This window comes from Gadus macrocephalus, chromosome 11, assembly GCF_031168955.1.
Source record: "Gadus macrocephalus chromosome 11, ASM3116895v1".
NCBI classification, from domain to species: Eukaryota; Metazoa; Chordata; class Actinopteri; order Gadiformes; family Gadidae; genus Gadus; species Gadus macrocephalus.
Window position 1 is genome coordinate 507,513 of NC_082392.1, and position 21,077 is coordinate 528,589.

At 47.8% G+C, this 21,077-nt stretch overlaps 1 protein-coding gene across 3 annotated transcripts in view; it reads left to right on the forward strand.

The window, feature by feature from the left end:
• Window positions 1-47: 47 nt before the first annotated feature.
• The window catches only part of LOC132468042 (endophilin-B2-like), a 28,785-nt gene continuing 7,755 nt past the window's right edge, over window positions 48-21,077 (forward strand). The window contains exons 1-10 of one of the 3 annotated variants that reach the window (XM_060065684.1): window positions 54-481; window positions 870-1,011; window positions 4,131-4,259; window positions 4,877-5,010; window positions 5,822-5,914; window positions 14,408-14,470; window positions 15,856-15,879; window positions 17,069-17,173; window positions 17,292-17,392; window positions 20,287-20,434. In XM_060065684.1, the coding sequence (XP_059921667.1) occupies window positions 419-481; window positions 870-1,011; window positions 4,131-4,259; window positions 4,877-5,010; window positions 5,822-5,914; window positions 14,408-14,470; window positions 15,856-15,879; window positions 17,069-17,173; window positions 17,292-17,392; window positions 20,287-20,434 (1,002 nt within the window). In that variant the 5' untranslated portion in view covers window positions 54-418. Of the gene's footprint in view, window positions 482-869; window positions 1,012-4,130; window positions 4,260-4,876; window positions 5,011-5,821; window positions 5,915-14,407; window positions 14,471-15,855; window positions 15,880-17,068; window positions 17,174-17,291; window positions 17,549-20,286; window positions 20,435-21,077 lie in introns of those variants that run through there. The other 2 variants (XM_060065685.1, XM_060065686.1) reach the window with 2 other exon arrangements.

A 21,077-nucleotide genomic window follows, 5' to 3' on the forward strand; every position in this document is an offset into this window, starting at 1 on the left:
ATATAATCATAACAAAAAATTGTCATTTAAAATCCACAGCCATAGGACATTTCATTGCTATGAACAAAAAAGTAATGCTTTACAATTATTAGTATTATTTATTTAATTTGTTTTTTTCCTGACTAAATGTTAAAACTTGGTTCCTTATGCTTCCTTTTCTTTATGCATGTAAAGTTCCAAATAAGGGCAGTGGGTGGCGGAAATGCAACAATGTGCTCCCACTGCAATAAAGCAGAAGACTAGCTAGCGGTCCGCGGTGTAGCCTGGCAGCTCACCGTCAGACTGCAGCCAGCCTGACCGCGGCGCCCCCTGGAGGCTCACCGTCAGACTGCAGTCCGCGGCGCCCCCTGGCGGCTCACCGTCAGACTGCAGTCTGCAGCATCAACAGACGCAGCAGAAACAAACTTCCAGTCGCAGCATGGATTTCAACATGAAGAGACTGGCTTCTGGCGCCGGGGTGTTCTTCACACGGGCGGTACAGGTAGGAATAAGGACTTCATATGTTTCGGATAGACAAATGAAGTCCTTTGCGAATGCTATAAAACGAAAACCTTCCCTTGAGCATTAGCAGGGAGCTAATCACGATCTGTCTGGGATTTGAAACACATCTGGATCATATTAATATATGATGGGATGTTAGACTGCGCTGTCCTTGCTTACTGTACACCACAACAAGTCGTTTTATAAAAAAAGGAGCATCTTATAATGTCTATGGAGTCAATAGTTGATGTTCTGACTGCAGTAGTTCTCAGTCCCATGGTTGTAGTTTTAGAAGAACTAGATAATGAGACCCAGGTTGAGTTTGGGGTCTGGTGTGTTATCTGTTCTCTCAAAGTACTACTCCCTTATTTTATGGTCCAACTGTCCAGTTCACGGAGGAGCGGCTCGGTCAGGCCGAGCGGACCGAGCCGGACGCGGACCTCGAGCGGCTGGCGGGCCGCGCCGACGTCACCCGGCTCTGGACCGAGAGGATCTGCCGGCAGACCGAAGTCCTGCTGCGGCCCAACCCCGGTACGGAGCCTTCCTCCCCTCGGTCACTGGACTAATAACGCATAACAGCACGAAGGAACCTTATCGACCTTGTGTGGAACATGGGCGGCATATGGTTCAGGAGGTAGAGCGGGTTGACTGGTAACCGGAAGGTTGCTAGTTCGATCCCTGGCTCCTCCTAGCTGATGTTTTCCTGAGCAAGTGACCCCCTTGACCCCCCCCCCCCCCCGGTGAATGTGAGGCACTGAGTGGCCACTGGTTAGAAAAGCGCTGTATAAATGCAGTCTATTTACCATAATTACACATGGAACATAACATATGGTGAAGGATAATAACACGTCATACCAACACCGACTGCCCCTAAAGAGAGGGATCTGGAAACTAAAAATCCTGTCTGCTCCCTGAACCCTTCATGAAAGAGGCTCCCTGATTGGCCTAAACTAGGAGCCGGGGGCAGTCTTCAGTTTGACTGGCAGCACATTCCTCCATTAATGGCTGACGGATGGCCTGCCCTCCTCATCCAAACCCACTCACAGAACGGCCCCAAAAATACAAACAGCTCTTAAAGTGGTAGTTCGGAATTTTGGACATAGGGCGCGATTCCACAGTTAGCCTTGGTGTTCTTTATCATTGGCGACAGTTTAACACATTTCATTCAGTCCTTCTAGTTGCAGAGTTTGCTTGTGATAAGCTAGCGCACGGTAACGGGCAATACTAGCCTGCTAATAAAACTGTCTTACCCACTCCGCAGTACACCCGAGGCAAATCTACTATAACGCCAGACTATAGATGTAAATGTCTGTGTTGATAGAATAATGTTAGAAATAAAACCAACCTTGCGTTGCATTTAGGGGACTTGCTGTGTCTCAGCAGCAGTGTTATATTCCTGGTAGTAGGCTACGGCAGCGGCGGACTGATACCTAGGTTAAATTCCGCTGCTGCTGAGAAAGTAGTCCCTCAAAATGCGATGATTCATGCAATGCAAGGTTAGTTTTATTTCTAACATTATTCTATCAACACAGACATTTACATCTATAGTCTGGCGTTATAATTGATTTACCTCGGGCGTACTGTGGAGAGGGTAAGACTGTTTTATTAGCAGGCTAGCATTGCCCGTTGCCGTGCACTAGCCTAGCACGAGCGAACTCTGCAACTAGAAGGACTGAATGACATGTGTTCAAAACTGTCTCCAATGATAAAGAACACCAAGGCTATCTTGGGAATCAGGCCCTGTGTCCAAAATTACAAACTACCCCGGCTTCAGTCTTGCCTACAGCCACGTGATCCGATGCTATCATAGTTGTCGTTATTCAGTGATTCATCTAACTTGTGTTTTAATCTCTACGCTTCAGTGGACTACACTGGTGAGTACTGCTCTGATGATGTCAGTGTTCTGATGATGTCACTGCTCTGATGATGTCACTGCTCTGATGATGTCACTGTTCTGACGATGTCACTGCTCTGATGATGTCAGTGTTCTGATGATGTCACTGCTCTGATGATGTCACTGTTCTGACGATGTCACTGCTCTGATGATGTCAGTGTTCTGATGATGTCACTGCTCTGATGATGTCACTGCTCTGACGATGTCACTGCTCTGATGATGTCACTGCTCTGATGATGTCAATGTTCTGATGATGTCACTGCTCTGATGATGTCACTGCTCTGATGATGTCACTGCTCTGACGATGTCAATGTTCTGATGATGTCACTGCTCTGATGATGTCCCTGCTCTGATGATGTCACTGCTCTGATGATGTCAATGTTCTGATGATGTCAATGTTCTGATGATGTCACTGCTCTGATGATGTCACTGCTCTGACGATGTCAATGTTCTGATGATGTCACTGCTCTGATGATGTCCCTGCTCTGATGATGTCGCTGTTCTGACAATGTCACTGCTCTGATGATGTCAATGTTCTGATGATGTCAGTGCTCTGGTAATGTCAACACCCAACATAATTCCATTCAATTTTATTTGTATAGCCCTTAATCACCATGAGGGCTTAACAGGCCAAATATTTATGACAATCAATCATGTCATCTTCTGATAATGCCCTTTTCTACACAGACAGACAGTGTGTACACAGGCCAGACAAACTGATTCCCATGAATATATTACAATATATATACATATATGTTCTTGCAATATCGATTCATAGGGCACGAGATTAATTTTTTTTGTTTTGTTTTGCTACCATTATTATTATTTTTGACTTTAATAAACAATGCCTTAATGCAATTTGCAGTGATGGAATGTTGTAGTTCAAGTACACTTTCACTTGCAATTCCTTTCTAATTTCAAAATTGCACTTTTGAGGCTTGAGACAGTTTTGTTTACAGCTCAAGTTTAAACTGTCCAATTTACAAGTTTGCACTTTAAACCTGTTGTTTAAGATGGAGAGGAAAAAATAAAGTACATCTGTATTTTGTAACACAGTTGAGCCATTTTCATTATTTAAGAGCAGATTGAATCGAATTGAATCGTGATCAATCGATTCAGAACCTTATGAATCGAACTCGAATCGATTTAGGAAATTGGCCAACGATACCCAGCCCTATACACATATATACTGTATATCTATATATATATATAGATATATATATATTAGTGCTGTCAGTTAAACGCGTTATTAACGGCGTTAACGCAAACCAATTTTAACTGCGTTAATTTTTTTATCGCACGATTAACGAAATTCTTTCATTTTTTTTACAGATATATATATAGATTTTTATCAAAACAAAGAAGCAGTAGCCTGACTGCTATGTTCAAGGCAGTATGTTTGTATGTTCATCGTTTAATTGCACTATAGGCTTTTTTTTTGTATCGTCCTGTTTTGATCAGTATATGCCAATGTTGTTATCCATAAAAAACCATTTGCACAAGGCAAGCCGATGCACTTCTCCATGTTGATAAGAGCATTAAAATATAAAGAAATAAATAATCTGAGAAAGAAATCAAGGGATTTTTAGCATCGAAAAAACATTTGCGATTAATCGCGATTGCTCGCGATTAATCGTGAGTTAACTATGACATTAATTAAATATTTTAATCGCTTGACAGCACTAATCTATATATAACGGTGTGTTATGGCGCCACACCCCTGTGTCTCCTGCCCACCTCCGTTGTGGTTCTCCAGGTGTCCGGATGGAGGAGTTCCTGTATGAGAAGCTGGACCGCACGGCACCGCAGAGGCCAGCCAGCGGCCAGCTGCTAGGCCGCCACATGGAGGACGCCGCCAGGTCCCTGGGCCCAGAGCTGGCCTACGGTGAGCCCTGCGGGGAAACTGTAGCGTAGCTTTAAGTAGCTCTTAGTAGCTTGTAGCGTAGCTTTTAGTAGCTTGTAGAATAGCTTGTAGAATAGCTTGTAGGGTAGCTCTTAGTTGCTTGTAGCTTAGCTTTTAGTAGCTTGTAGCATAGATTGTAGCGTAGCTTTTAGTAGCTTGTAGCATAGCTGTTACTAGCTTGTAGACGATAGCGCATGTAGCATAGCTGTTAGAAGCTTGTTGTGTAGCTGTGATTAGCTTGTAGTGTAGCTTTTAGTAGCTTGTAGTGTAGCTGTTAGTAGCTCATAGCTTTTGTAGCTTGTAGTGTAGCTGTGATTAGCTTGTACTGCAGCCGTTCATGCATAGAGGGTGCTGTCTAACCTTTTTTTTCCTTTTAGTTCTCCATATTTTTTCATCTCTGAATGAGAAATACTGACTCCAGAACTGAATCATCAAAATGAACTTTGTACATATAAACCGTGTGACCTTTATACGTGCTTTCAGTTCATCCGGCAAACTGCAGTCTCCCATCCAGCTGTTATACAGTCTGTGTTTCGTCATGCTACTGCAGAGGTCTGGTGATATTTTGAGCTACATTAATGGTTAAAGAATGTGTGTAGGCCGGGGCCTGCTCCTGGTGGGTGCGTGTGAGCAGCGTCTGGGCCGGGCCGAGCGGGAGTTCTCCCAGGTCTCAGCCGTGGCTCTCATCGGCCCACTGAGAGACTTCCTGGAGGGCGACTGGAGCCTCATCACCGTGAGCAACAGACCCATTTGCCACTATTCTTTTGTTTCACCTTCTGTCCTGTACCTTCTACCTGTGACACCCACATATCTTTAAAGTAGATATTAACCTAACATTAAAGTTAAGGAGTGCCTGGATGGGTTGGGTTAAGGTCTGGGTTGTGATTGGACCTCGGTGATGGGTTGGGTTAAGGTCTGGGTTGTGATTGGACCTCGTGATGGGTTGGGTTAAGGTCTGGGTTGTGATTGGACCTCGTGATGGGTTGGGTTAAGGTCTGGGTTGTGATTGGACCTCGGTGATGGGTTGGGTTAAGGTCTGGGTTGTGATTGGACCTCGGTGATGGGTTGGGTTAAGGTCTGGGTTGTGATTGGACCTCGTGATGGGTTGGGTTAAGGTCTGGGTTGTGATTGGACCTCGGTGATGGGTTGGGTTAAGGTCTGGGTTGTGATTGGACCTCGTGATGGGTTGGGTTAAGGTCTGGGTTGTGATTGGACCTCGGTGATGGGTTGGGTTAAGGTCTGGGTTGTGATTGGACCTCGTGATGGGTTGGGTTAAGGTCTGGGTTGTGATTGGACCTCGGTGATGGGTTGGGTTAAGGTCTGGGTTGTGATTGGACCTCGTGATGGGTTGGGTTAAGGTCTGGGTTGTGATTGGACCTCGGTGATGGGTTGGGTTAAGGTCTGGGTTGTGATTGGACCTCGGTGATGGGTTGGGTTAAGGTCTGGGTTGTGATTGGACCTCGTGATGGGTTGGGTTAAGGTCTGGGTTGTGATTGGACCTCGGTGATGGGTTGGGTTAAGGTCTGGGTTGTGATTGGGTGCAGAAAGAACGCCGTCTGCTGGAGAACCGCCGTCTGGATCTGGACGCCTGCAAGGCCCGACTGAGGAGAGCCCAGGCCGCCGAGAGCAAGGCTGCAGTGAGTCTGTCTGTCTGTCTGTCTGTCTGTCGGTCTGTCGGTCTGTCGGTCTGTCGGTCTGTCGGTCTGTCGGTCTGTCGGTCGGTCGGTCTGTCGGTCGGTCGGTCCCGGGCGGGTATCAGGGTGTCCGCGCATCCTTAAAAAAATCTTAAAAAGTCTTAAATTCACGTTTCTAAATTTGAGGCCTTAAAAAGTCTTAAATTCGTTACAAATGTCATATGCTGGTCTTAAATACTGTACCTCAAGGTCTTAAATTTGTCGGGGCAGGACAATTTTATTTTATTTTTTTCTCGGGGAGCTTTTCAGGAAGGACATGTAGAGAGGCTTCTTTCTTGCTAACAGCATATACAAGGACAGTTTGCTGGAAGACGTCCGTTACCTGAAGTTGGCCCGCTTTTGCCAACCCCCACCATCGTGTGTTTTAGGTCTTAAATTTCATTCAAGGTGGTATTAAAAAGGTCTTAAAAAGTCTTAAATTTGACTTGCTGAAACCTGCAGGTAGACAGTTGTTAATAATCACTTGTACTTTGTTGATGATTGGTTTGGTGGTTTTCCAGGTTTCACACCCATAGTGAAGGACAGATTTTACATTTGTGTTGAAGATTTTGGTGTATTTCTGGAGAGCTTGGAAGAGAGCCATACAGGTCGGAGGGTTCTAAAGGCATGTCTTGCTTTGCTGATGCGTAGCTCGACATCTTCATCAGCTCCTCCAGCTGTGCTGATGCTGCTCCAGGTATACCGACTTGGCCACGCCTTCCACGGGTTGCTCCTCGATCACGATAGGTTGGTGGGTTTTGGTGTTGAGCATCATGGCCTTGGTCTTCCCATTTATCCTGAGTCCTATCTGTTAACTGTGTTCAGTATGTTATACTTCCCTGGTGCCCTGCCCAGATTCAGTTTTTTGCTGGCTCTCCTTATTTCCATCATAGATATCCTACCACAGTGGTCTTTTTCTGCTTCCTCTGTCTGGGGGCAGTCTATCGAGGACTTCTTCACAGTGTCCAGCTCCTGCGTTGCTGTTTAATGGTCCCTCTTGAAGCTTTCACAAACCACCCTGTTCTTTTCTTGGAAATCTTGTCAGAGGCGTTTCTTCCTGTTATGAGCGTTGCTATGATTTCTCGCCAAGTTTAGATCTCAATCCATGTTGCATCTGTTCACCCTTGCATCTTGCGTGCAGATTACCGGATAATCTGCACGAAAACATCCGGTCATTATCCGGTAAATAAACAAGAACTCATACCCAGACTGAGACGCATGAACATACCCAGACAGAGACGCAACTCGCAATCAGAGTTAAATGGTTCCACAACGCTCACTTTAGATTCAATTAGTTGAACCAGGTTTTCCGCTTTAGGTTCAATGTGCGTTCACATAAAAGGGGCGTTTCTCGCTACATTTGACTCACTCTTACACAAAATGAATCGAGCGAGAGCGGTGTATTTCTCCCAAGGCGAGCAGTGTATTATTATGAACTCCTACGAGGAATTCAAAGTTCAAATCACAGCCAAGGGGAACACGGTTGCCCATAATATGGCTAGGGTGGCGTGCTGGCAAAAAATAGCCGACCGTGTTAATTTGTAAGTGAAAAGATTCTGCATATTGTCTAAAAAATATCATGTATCATCATGCCTTTTACCCCCATAGATGTGGTGCCAGCACGCTCCTACGAACATTGGGCCAAGTCAAAAATATATATAAAAATATTATTCAATGTGGTAAATTGTAAGCATCCATTTGAATAATTTCAGGTGAATCTAGCCTATGATTTGGTTTTCCGACTATGGAGGTGATTTTTCTTAAAGGTCCCATGACATGAAAATCTCAATTTATGAGGTTTTCTAACATAAATATGAGTTCTCCTAGCCTGCCTATGGTCCCCCAGTGGCTAAAACTTGCGTTTGGTGTAAAACGAGCACTAGCTGTTCTGCTCGCCTTTGAAAAAACGGAGGCTCAAGCGCGCTGATTTAGAAATCTGTGCTCATGACGTCATGAGGAATCTCAGCTCCTCCCCTTACTCTGCCTGGCCCGCCCAGAGACGTTGGCCCGCCAATGAGACTCGACCGTGCGAGCGCCACGTGTGTGTGTGTGTGTGTGTGTGTGTGTGTGTGTGTGTGTGTGTGTGTGTGTGTGTGTGTGTGTGTGTGTGTGTGTGTGTGTGTGTGTGTGTGTGTGTGTGTGTGTGTGTGTGTGTGAATACACACGCTGTAACGCAAGTGTTTCTTGTCGGTTCTTTGACGTGTCTTGTATTTCCACAACGAGACTGTCGTGGGGGTTATCTGAGCCATGGTTGAGAAGGAATTGGGGGAAAGGAACTTTGGTTTGACTCGCTGAAGTACATGAACTGCGACATGCCGCCGGTTGCCGCGAGGCACCATCGCCCGGCAGCGGGCAGCCGGCAGCAGGCAGCGCGCGGTTCAGTCGACTTCAGGTTGATGTGAAAGTGGAAGAACCAGAGACGTCGCAGAACCCGACAAAGTCGTTTGTGATTCATAATATCGTCTGGAGGCGCACACAATATGTTATATGATATAGATATCTATGTATTATATGATATTATTTAGATATAGAGCTCCAGGACTGTAACGCAAGTGTTGTACACTTCCTTGTTATTTGGATAACCGTTCTGCTGTTGGTGTGATGGCGCATCACGTCGGACTCTCGTCTCTGGTATTTCTACAACGAGACTCGTATTGGGGGTTATCTCAGCCAAGGTTGAGAATGAATTGGGGGGAAGGAACTTTGCCATTGACTCCCTCAAGACCAGAGGCGTCGTCAGGCCCTTTTTACTGGGGCACGTGCCCCAGTAAAAGTCTCCAGTGCCCCAGTAAAATTCCATTGATCATCATTAAATTAATCTGCAGAAGCGCCGCTCTCGCTATGGAATCGGCAGGATTCATCAAGTGCATCTCCTGCTGCCTCGGGAGTCCTCAGTCGAGCCTGCCACTTACCAGCCAATCAAAAAACGAAAGGGGCCACATAAAAGCCAATCAGAAAATTTACGATTTAACGCAACAACCAATGAAAAAAATCAGTTATTTCCGGATTCGTCCACGTGACTCTTCTGAATGTTTCGTTGGAAACCACGGGAGCTGGAAACAGCGCAGAGTATAGTCATCTCCTGTTTTAACGTTACAACAAATGCACAACTTGTTTGACACAAACAATGACAACTTGATTGCTGTTAGAGAATGTTGCCCACATAAATAGCACCAGTTTTTCAATACTGAGCGTCTGTAGCCTGTCGTTTTATAACACACACACGCGCACGCACGCACGCACGCGCACGCACACACACACACACACACACACACACACACACACACGGAAAATTAATAATCTTCAAAATTTGAGGAAGTTTTAGTGGCCAAAAACTTCCTTAACACTAAAAAGGAAAATACAGCTTAATAGTGAAAAAATAATAATTTAAAAAGGCTCTATGCAGTAGTGTATGGCCTTATTTAGTTAAATTTAAGAGCTTTGATGTTCTATAACATTTTCCAGGTTGATTGGTGACAATGAGCCACCTCACCTTAAGTCAGAAATTATATTTTAAACCTTGTTTCTGGCCTTTATAGTCCATGTCGTTCTGGCAAAATTATGCTGTTTCCACACAGCTTTTAAATAAATATAGATGTGTAGACTTCTCCTGATAAAGAGGTGAAGGTCATAAAGAGACTTTTTGTTTATTTGTCAGTTACCTTATTTGTAAATCTTTGAGATGTGTATGTGTTTAAATACATATCATTGTACGGTACTCATGAATCTATCTTTGAATCTTTACCTTTACCAGTGCTTTAATATAGCCTACAGTATGACAGTGACAATGATTTTGAAGCTCGTACATACCCTTCTGTATCCATCTATTTCATATTGTGCCCACGTAATAAAATAAAATAAAATAAGTATTGGCAGTTGGGGGCCTGTGCCCCAGTAAAACTCTAGGTCTAGCAACGCCCCTGCTCAAGACCATGAACCACGACAAGGAGGAGAAAGGGATCTTTGCCGGGCAGCGCTTATGCACCTCCGCCTCCGGCGGTGGTCCCTCAGCGGGGCTCAAGCGGGAGACATTCGCCGCCAACAATCCCTTTCTCCTCCATGTCGTGGTTCATGTTCTTGAGGGAGTCAAAGCCAAAGTTCCTTCCCCCCAATTTATTCTCAACCATGGCTGAGATAACCCCCAATACGAGTCTCGTTGTAGAAATACCAGAGACGAGAGTCCGACGTGATGCGCCATCACACCAACAGCAGAACGGTTATCCAAATAACAAGGAAGTGTACAACACTTGCGTTACAGTCCTGGAGCGCTATATCTAAATAATATCATATAATACATAGATATCTATATCATATAACATATTGTGTGCGCCTCCAGACGATATTATGAATCACAAACGACTTTGTCGGGTTCTGCGACGTCTCTGGTTCTTCCACTTTCACATCAACCTGAAGTCGACTGAACCGCGCGCTGCCGGGCGATGGTGCCTCGCGGCAACCGGCGGCATGTCGCAGTTCATGTACTTCAGCGAGTCAAACCAAAGTTCCTTTCCCCCAATTCCTTCTCAACCATGGCTCAGATAACCCCCACGACAGTCTCGTTGTGGAAATACAAGACAAGTCAAAGAACCAACAAGAAACACTTGCGTTACAGTGTGTGTATTCACATTGATGTGGACGTTGAAGAACCAGGAACGTCGGAGAACCCAACGCGGTCGTTTGAGATTCATAATATCGGCTCACACAGCTTTTGGCCGTGATAATATATATTATATGATATAGATATCTGTGTAGGCTATATGATAATATTTAGATATAGAGCTCCAGGACTCCCGTGTGTTCTAGAATATTTACAGAACACGGCTAAAGGGTGTGCGCCTCGCCATTGCGATACATCCACTGTAAACAGAGCGCATGGTGGCTGCAAGCTGCTCAGGGCCACACCCCCACCCTCCTCCTTGACACGCCCACCGAAACAGCGCATTTGGGGGAAGCTCAATGTGCGACTGGCTCGGAGTGGCTGTAACTCTGCACCACGGCTGAATTTAGGGAACGTCTTTGAATACTGTGTTAGTTGCCCACTAATACCTATATTAAAGAATACATAAAATAGCATGTCATGGGACCTTTAACAATTCTCACAGCTATAATATGAATTTGTAGAATAAAAAATTATTAGGCCTAATTGTGTCACTGACATAGCGGTTATATAAGGGATAACGGACAACACGGCACTTGACTATCCAAGGTTAATGTACATTGAACGTTGGGCCACCTTCAAACTTGAAACACAGACACACTACAGTACACTTACTGTTGCACGCAAATCTCTCATAAAGAATATCGTCAGACAATGCCAAGGGATCGGTTCTGTCCCAAAAAACCCTCTGTCTCCGGAGAGACGCCTGTACGATAAGTGCGCCGAGGTCCACGGGAACACCCACAAATGGTGACGCCATTATCGGAGGAGGGGCTAGGAAGCTGCGCACGCCGATATAAGTAGCCGATCTCTGGGTAGTCTAAGCTGAAAACCTGCTCCCGACCAGGTTTGGTTGTGAGCATAAGTCACCATGGTGATACAGCGACGCTTAAAGAGATCGACTTTCGTGGTCCAGCTAACCCAGGCTTTGAGCTCAACATACCTCGCTAACCCTCTCATCCAGCTTCGTAGTACAGGCCCCTGGATTGGTCCAGCTAACCCAGGCTTTGAGCTCAACCTACCTCGCTAACCCTCTCATCCAGCTTCGTAGTACAGGCCCCTGGACTTTAAAATGCATGTAAACACCTTTACCTGATCAACGTCGGACAGATATCGGTACATGAACTGACAAGCGAGATCGGGTAAGAACACCTAGATAACTCGTTCATACTCGGCTTTCTACCTGCATGTAAACCAGCATTGTATCGCACATCGGATTTCGCGTTCTGCACATGCGCGAGATCTTGCGGCCGGGGGATGTGAGCCGGAAGTAGAAGGAGACGTAGTCGTGTTGTTGTCGCCATAGACATTTCTTTATATGTTTATGGTTGTCGCCGTCGGGAAACGAGAAACTGCGATTCATTAAAAAGCTGACGCAGAAGATGGAGGAAGCCGTGTCATGCCCTTACCGCCTGAGGGCACAGAAGCTGGCCGAGAAGAGCCCGTTCTCATCCAGCTGCCCCGGTCCTTCCGTCCCATCGCTCCTCTCCAGTCTGCGTTATCCTTTCCAATTCTGGCGTTCAGATCTCCCATTACAATCTTGTCTTTTTTGGGAGTGCTCTGGAAGAAAGCCTGTAGTTGTTGGTAAAAGGTCTCTCTTTCTTCATAAGCAGTGTTGGCGGGAGCATAGCATTGGATGAACGTGATATTGCGTCTTTTGATGTAAACCTGGCTGTGATGATCCGTTCTGAAATTGGTTCCCATTCATGAGGCTTTTAACTGCACTTTTTGAAAGGAGAAGTAAGGAAAAGGTATTCACCCGGCTCTGACATACACCAACAATGCTTCGGTTGTACCGCTGCATTTCTTTGGTCAGTTGTGCCAATTTTCCAGTTTGGTATAGTGGTCTAACATTCCCGCATCCAATTCTCGATCTTGACTTCAGCTTCCGCATACATTCCCCCCCTGGGGTCGCTGATGAGTTTGCTTCAGGCGGTGCAGGCATCCCACTTGTCGGTAAGGCAGTCAGAGGTACTAACTACCCGTCCCTTAGCCCATTGCCCAAGCCCCGACCTGCAGGGCCGTTGGGAGGGGTCGTTGTCTGGTCTCTACCCTAACCCTGTTCAGCCCGGGTCACCCTGTCTGGGGTACAGGACTCTGGTCTCTACCCGGGGCCTGTTCAGCCCGGGTCACCCTGTCCGGGGTAGAGGACTCTGGTCTCTACCCGGGGCCTGTCCGGGTCACCCTGTCCGGGGTACAGGACTCTGGTCTCTACCCGGGGCCTGTCCGGGTCACCCTGTCCGGAGGTCAGGACTCTGGTCTCTACCCGGGGCCTGTCCGGGTCACCCTGTCCGGGGTACAGGACTCTGGTCTCTACCCGGGGCCTGTCCGGGTCACCCTGTCCGGAGGTCAGGACTCTGGTCTCTACCCGGGGCCTGTCCGGGTCACCCTGTCCGGGGTACAGGACTCTGGTCTCTACCCGGGGCCTGTCCGGGTCACCCTGTCCGGGGTACAGGACTCTGGTCTCTACCCGGGGCCTGTCCGGGTCACCCTGTCCGGAGGTCAGGACTCTGGTCTCTACCCGGGGCCTGTTCAGCCCGGGTCACCCTGTCCGGGGTACAGGACTCTGGTCTCTACCCGGGGCCTGTTCAGCCCGGGTCACCCTGTCCGGGGTAGAGGACTCTGGTCTCTACCCGGGGCCTGTCCGGGTCACCCTGTCCGGGGTAGAGGACTCTGGTCTCTACCCGGGGCCTGTCCGGGTCACCCTGTCCGGGGTACAGGACTCTGGTCTCTACCCGGGGCCTGTCCGGGTCACCCTGTCCGGGGTACAGGACTCTGGTCTCTACCCGGGGCCTGTCCGGGTCACCCTGTCCGGGGTACAGGACTCTGGTCTCTACCCGGGGCCTGTCCGGGTCACCCTGTCCGGGGTAGAGCCGTGGACCGCCCGCCGCCACCAGGGACACATTATTCATACACAATATGAATAATGGACACAGAGATGGTTGTATTGTGTTCAGGGTTCCCCCCAGCACTATCTTGTTAAGGCGGCCGCCTTAACAAGACTAGGGCCCCGCCTTGACTACCAATGTATTGAAAAAAAAAAAGAAAAAAAAAATGGCATTCGTAATACTGTTTACAACATTAGTCGTGCCAATAAAGTTTTTTGAGTGTAATTGAGACGGGGACATCTGGTGGTTGAATATATTGTTGCATAGTCTATCATAGTCACCCGTCAATCTACCGCCAGTGACGTGCGGTGAGGTCAGTGAGTGGGTAGGCACTGAGTTCTGAAAGCCAGATTTCTCTAAACCTATATATTGTTAAATCAAAAACAATAAACAACAAACAGGCACGCACGGCCGATTTCAAATAAGTTCCTCCCTTTCACTCACTCACACACACACACACACACACACACACACACACACACACACACACACACACACACACAGACGGGACGTATATGAAATGTCACGACGGTGACTTCAGGTTTGCCCGTAGCCTACTGTAGTTTGGACTAAATGATTAAGCATCGCATCCATCGACTTAACGGACCCCTCCCTCACACCGAGGGCCGAAAAATCTGCATGTTTGCACAACATTTGTACCTACTGTTGTTTATTTATATGGAAATAAACAGTCGTTTATTTCATTCATGCGTACCGGCATCTTTGAGCAAAATACCCGCAAAATTTTTCGCCGCGGCACTAACTAACACTGGTGTTAGTTATGTTATCATAATAACTAGTATATAGTATTTGTACTATAATAATTACTATTATAACTAATATAGTTATGTTGGGCAGTGGAGTATATATGTTATGATGTTGTTTCCATTTAAGACTGTTCTGTTTCTGTAGACGCAGCCTGACTTCCAGGAGACCAGACCTCGGAACTACGTCCTCTCTGCCAGCGCCTCAGGGGTAGGTGGTGTCTGACTCAGGGTAGGGTGGTGTCTGACTCAGGGTAGGTGGTGTCTGACTCAGGGTAGGTGGTGTCTGACTCAGGGTAGGTGGTGTCTGATTGGGGGTAGGTGGTGTCTGACTCAGGGTAGGGTGGTGTCTGACTCAGGGTAGGTGGTGTCTGACTCAGGGTAGGTGGTGTCTGACTCAGGGTAGGTGGTGTCTGACTCAGGGTAGGTGGTGTCTGACTCAGGGTAGGTGGTGTCTGACTCAGGGTAGGTGGTGTCTGACTCAGGGTAGGTGGTGTCTGACTCAGGGTAGGTGGTGCAACATGTAGAAAGTGTATCTGTGGAGAGCAGACAGGGAGGTGAGGTTTGTGTCATATTTCAATGACACAACTATTAATTCAAACGCACAACTTAAATCATTACACAATTGTATTTTCCATAGTTGGTTATCAGCCCAAACAAGTACGACCTAATGGGACCTTCTTCATCAGACCCCATCCTTGGTCTTCCTCAAAGGCTGCTGTGGTTTGTTATGCCGACGAGACTGGAAAAGGTTCTCTCCCCGGGGGTAAAGCGTGCATCATTTGGTCTGCGTGGTGCCTGGTATCTTATGTTATATACCAGTGTGTCTGGTCCTGATACCGGGGCTCCTGTTTGGTTAGGTTTAGGGCAAGGGTTGAGGCCGGGGTTGGGGTTGGGGTTAGGGTTAGGGTGGGTGTTGGAGCCATTTAGAGGTCTTTTGTGTTGAATATTTTTAAGTAAATATATTTTGAGTCTAAGGCTAAAAGTATGAGTTAAGAATTATAAAGTGTATGAAATATTAATCAAACTTTAATTCATATGTATATTTATGAATTTTGTGATTAGTCCGTTGTGTCACCTGGGGAAGTAGGTGTGTCACGCTCTACCTGGAGCCTATTGGAGGCCCTCATATAGGGCAGGCTAATTACTGTTGTTCAGGTTTGGAAGGCAGAGAGCCAACAGTTTTCTGACCACATTAGTTTGCATTAATTCGCATTATTTTGTATTATTGGACGCATTTTTGACAGATTATTTTACATTGAAAAGCCCTTTTTGTCCAATACGAAGAACCCTGTTTTGGCCGCAAACAGTTACATTGTTTGGATTTTTTATGTTTAGTTATTTCCTGGAAAGTCAACCGGAGTTATTGCTTAATAAATGAATCAACACCAAGTTAAACAATCTCTGTGCGTGCTTCCCAAGAAATGTGTGTCGAACTACCTCTGCCTCAGGAATATATAGGGCGAACAAAGGGTTCGCCACTTCAGTGGGGTTGGGGTTAAGGTTGGGGTTGGGGTTAGGGTGGGGTCGGGGTTAGGGTCAGGCTTCCTCTTCTTTTTCTGAGAACTGCTCAAAATTCTTCTCATCCTCCAACAGCTCTGGACCCAGGAAGTTGAGAAGGTGAGTCTGACCCCTGAACCTCATGCTTCAACAAACAACCCTACAACAGGAAGGGGAGGGAACTACAACAGGGAGGGGAGGGAACTACAACAGGGAGGGGAGGGAACTACAACAGGGAGGGGAGGGAACTACAACAGGAAGGGGAGGGACTACAACAGAGAGGGGAGGGAACTACAACAGGGAGGGGAGGGAACTACAACAGGGAGGGGAGGGAACTACAACAGGGAGGGGCGGGAACTACAACAGGGAGGGGAGGGAACTACAACAGGGAGGGGAGGGAACTACAACAGGGAGGGGAGGAACTACAACAGGGAGGGGAGGGAACTACAACAGGAAGGGGAGGGAACTACAACAGGAAGGGGAGGGAACTACAACAGGGAGGGGAGGGAACTACAACAGGGAGGGGAGGGAACTACAACAGGAAGGGGAGGGAACTACAACAGGGAGGGTAGGGAACTACAACAGGGAGGGGAGGAACTACAACAGGGAGGGGCGGGAACTACAACAGGGAGGGGAGGGAACTACAACAGGGAGGGGAGGAACTACAACAGGGAGGGGCGGGAACTACAACAGGAAGGGGAGGGAACTACAACAGGGAGGGGAGGGAACTACAACAGGAAGGGGAGGGACTACAACAGGGAGGGAACTACAACAGGGAGGGGAGGGAACTACAACAGGGAGGGGAGGGAACTACAACAGGGAGGGGCGGGAACTACAACAGGGAGGGGAGGGAACTACAACAGGGAGGGGAGGAACTACAACAGGAAGGGGAGGGACTACAACAGAGAGGGGAGGGAACTACAACAGGGAGGGGAGGGAACTACAACAGGGAGGGGAGGGAACTACAACAGGAAGGGGAGGGAACTACAACAGGGAGGGGAGGGAACTACAACAGGGAGGGGAGGGAACTACAACAGGGAGGGGAGGGAACTACAACAGGGAGGGGAGGGAACTACAACAGGGAGGGGAGGGAACTACAACAGGGAGGGGATGATAAACTACAGCGGGGAGCTGATAGGAAGGAAGTGCATTGATGATAAACTACTGCCTCAGGTAAAGACCGGTGTAAACTTTGCTTACAACCCAACCAATTGGTTGCAAAACGTAAACATTCTATGTATCCCATTTAGTTAGTGCTGTAGGTACGGTTTATCATCTTCATTATTTGAGTGTGTTCTATTTCTAAAAGGCTTCTGGTCTGCAGGCTGGAGATGAGCTCCAGCGAGCGCAGGCGGAGTTTGACCAGCAGGCGGAGGTCACCAAACTACTGCTGGGGGACATCAGCAGCACACACGTACGTCTCCTCCACACACTGGACACGGCCCAGCGTTACCCTCCAGGTGGTCAACCACCTGTCTGTGGGGTCAATCACCTGTCTGTGGGGTAAACCACCTGTCTGTGTTTGTCGTCAGGTGAACCACCTGCGCTGCCTGCACGAGTTTGTGGAGGCCCAGGCAGCGTACTACAAGCAGTGTCACCTGCACATGGAGGACCTGCAGAAGGAGCTAGCGTGGTAGGACAGAAGCAGCTAGCACTAGCGTGGTAGGACAGAAGCAGCTAGCACTAGCGTGGTAGGACAGAAGCAGCTAGCACTAGCGTGGTAGGACAGAAGCAGCTAGCACTAGCGTGGTAGGACAGAAGCAGCTAGCACTAGCGTGGTAGGACAGAAGCAGCTAGCACTAGCGTGGTAGGACAGAAGCAGCTAGCACTAGCGTGGTAGGACAGAAGCAGCTAGCACTAGCGTGGTAGGACAGAAGCAGTACACATTACTAAACAGTACTAAACAGTACTACTCAGTAATACACAGTACTACACAGCACTACTCATTACAACTATTACTACAAAGTAGCCTACTACTCATTACTACAAGTAGGGGTGTAACGGTACACAAAAGTCACGGTTCGGTACGTAACTCGGTTTTTAAGTCACGATACGGTACGGTTAATAGTTAAGGGGAAAATTAAAAAAGCTGCTTGTTGATAGAAGCAATGAAAACACCAATAAACTTGGGCCGTTTCTCAATTCCTAGCACGCGTACTACGGACTCGATGACTTGCAAGCACGTACTTGGCAAGTCCGTACTTCAAGCACAGACTTGCGAGCACGCGAGTACGTACCTGCGATTGGAACAGCAGCGGACTCGATGACGTCACCACCTCTGCTCGTCCGTTAACTGTGCTACGGCCTCATTTAGGCATATACTACTGAACAATATAAACAAATGATATAAAACAAAATCCCAGCCTCTTTCATTGTCAAATAGTATGTAAATATTCTGAATGAATACAAATTTAAAAGATATGCGTGTCCTGTCATGTGTATGAGCTATACACACACGACTTTATATATATATATTTATATATTATCTTATATTATTATTATTATTATTATTATATTATATCAATATATATATAAGTTAAGAGTAACTTAAGCTACAGTTGTGCGTCTTCTCCATATTGTCCGCCATCGTACTGCTGCGAGTGTGAAATGCATCCTGGGATTTATAGCGGTTGCAAGTACACACGAGCCACCTCCGATGCATGCTCGGTGAAACGGCGAGATCGAGCACGCATCAAGAACACTTCCGGGTTTTACGACAGTACTCGCTTGATGCGTGCTTCGAATTGGAACAGTGCTCGGGCAATGACTGATGACGTTTCACGAGCACACGAGCACGCACAAGTACGCGAATTGAGAAACGGCCTCGGTTATGGCATTTGCATTTCTGAATTCCCAGACAGGGGTTGTTGAAATAGTGAGCTGGGTTTGAATAGCTCGTTTTTTTTTTCACAGCAACGGAGATAGTAACACCTGGATGGTGCCTTTTCAAAAGCGTGTGCACGTTAAAGTGCTGTACGTAGAACCAGAGAGCCCTCTCCATAGCCGGAGAGCCTGTCGGAGAGCCTCCCCGTAGCTTACGTGCGCATCCAATATATTTTAACTATCCGTCGACGCCATGGACCTATTGGTCGACGCAACAGAGACGGCAAGGGCTGTGATTGGTCCTCTAACAAAATCATTTCCTGAATCAATTCTGTGGTCTGACTTTGCACCTTAATTACTTTGTACATCGTTTACTTTGCACCTTAAGAACCAATAAAACACCAAATAAGATTTGAAAAGCTTTGAAAGTTTATTTACAACACTGCTTACATGGTTTATAGTCAACATGTAAGATCGATCGGGCGGCGAATTGCATTTCGTATCCGACATCCCGACGGAGAGCTGCTGAGCGGATTACGGAGTCGGAGTAGTATAGGAGTAGTATACTTTGGCTAAACGGCCCGGGAGGTCTGACTTCAAGTTTTAAATCCTGCATTGCAAAACAAGCCTTTACTTTCGCCATATTAGCGCTATGTACGCCACATCTACGCACCGCGGTCCACCTCTGTAACCGCACCGAAATGCCTGTACTGTGACGGTTCGGTACTAATACGTGTACCGTTACACCCCTACTGCGCAGTACTACTCAGTACTACTATTACTAATCAGTACTACACAGTATGACTCATACTACACAGTACTACTCAGTACTACTCATTATTAAACAGTACTACTCATTACTACACAGTACTACTCAGTCCTACAGATTAATATATAGTTCTACTCATTAGTACACAGTACTACACAGCACTACTCATTACAACTCAGCACTACTCAGTACTACTCAGCACTACTCAGTACTACTCAGTACTACTCAGTACTACTCAGCACTACTCAGTACTACTCACCACTACTCAGCACTACTCAGCACTACTCAGTACTACTCAGCACTACTCAGCACTACTCAGTACTACTCAGTACTACTCAGTACTACTCAGTACTACTCAGTACTACTCAGCACTACTCAGCACTACTCAGCACTACTCAGTACTACTCAGTAGTACTCAGTAGTACTCAGTACTACTCAGCACTACTCAGCACTACTCAGCACTACTCAGTAGTACTCAGTAGTACTCAGCACTACTCAGCACTACTCAGCACTACTCAGCACTACTCAGTACTACTCAGTACTACTCAGTCCTACAGATTAATATATAGTTCTACTCATTAGTACATAGTACTACACAGCACTACTCATTACAACTCAGCACTACTCAGTACTACTCAGTACTACTCAGCACTACTCAGCACTACTCAGCACTACTCAGTACTACTCAGTACTACTCAGCACTACTCAGCACTACTCAGCACTACTCAGCACTACTCAGTAGTACTCAGTAGTACTCAGCACTACTCAGCACTACTCAGTACTACTCAGCACTACTCAGCACTACTCAGCACTACTCAGTAGTACTCAGTACTACTCAGTACTACTCAGTACTACTCAGCACTACTCAGCACTACTCAGCACTACTCAGTACTACGCTCTACTTAAAGATGATGATGACCCCTGACCCCCACCAGCGGCTCCGCGGGGGGCTCTGGCCAGCAGGGGGAGCAGAGTGGGGGAGGGGGGGACCCCCCCAGCCCCCCCCCAGGAAGCCGCCGCGCCCGGGTCCTGTTTGACTACGACGCAGCCGACGCCTCGGAGCTGTCGCTCTACGCAGACCAGGTGAGGACCGGGGGGGGGGACCGCAGGTAGAGCAGGACCCCCCCCGTAGACCAGGACCACCTGGACCCCCCGTAGACCAGGACCACCCCCTGTAGACCAGGACCACCTGGACCCCCCGTAGACCAGGACCACCTGGACCCCCCGTAGACCAGGACCACCTGGACCCCCCGTAGACCAGGACCACCTGGACCCCCTGTAGACCAGGACCACCCCCCGTAGACCAGGACCACCTGGACCCCCCGTAGACCAGGACCACCTGAACCCCCCGTAGACCAGGACCACCCCCTGTAGACCAGGACCACCTGGACCCCCCGTAGACCAGGACCACCTGGACCCCCCGTAGACCAGGACCACCCCCTGTAGACCAGGACCACCTGGACCCCCCGTAGACCAGGACCACTCCCTGTAGACCAGGACCACCTGGACCCCCCATAGACCAAGACCACCTGGACCCCCCATAGACCAGGACCACCTGGACCCCCCGTAGACCAGGACCACCTGGACCCCCCGTAGACCAGGACCACCTGGACCCCCCGTAGACCAGGACCACCCCCTGTAGACCAGGACCACCTGGACCCCCCGTAGACCAGGACCACTCCCTGTAGACCAGGACCACCTGGACCCCCCATAGACCAAGACCACC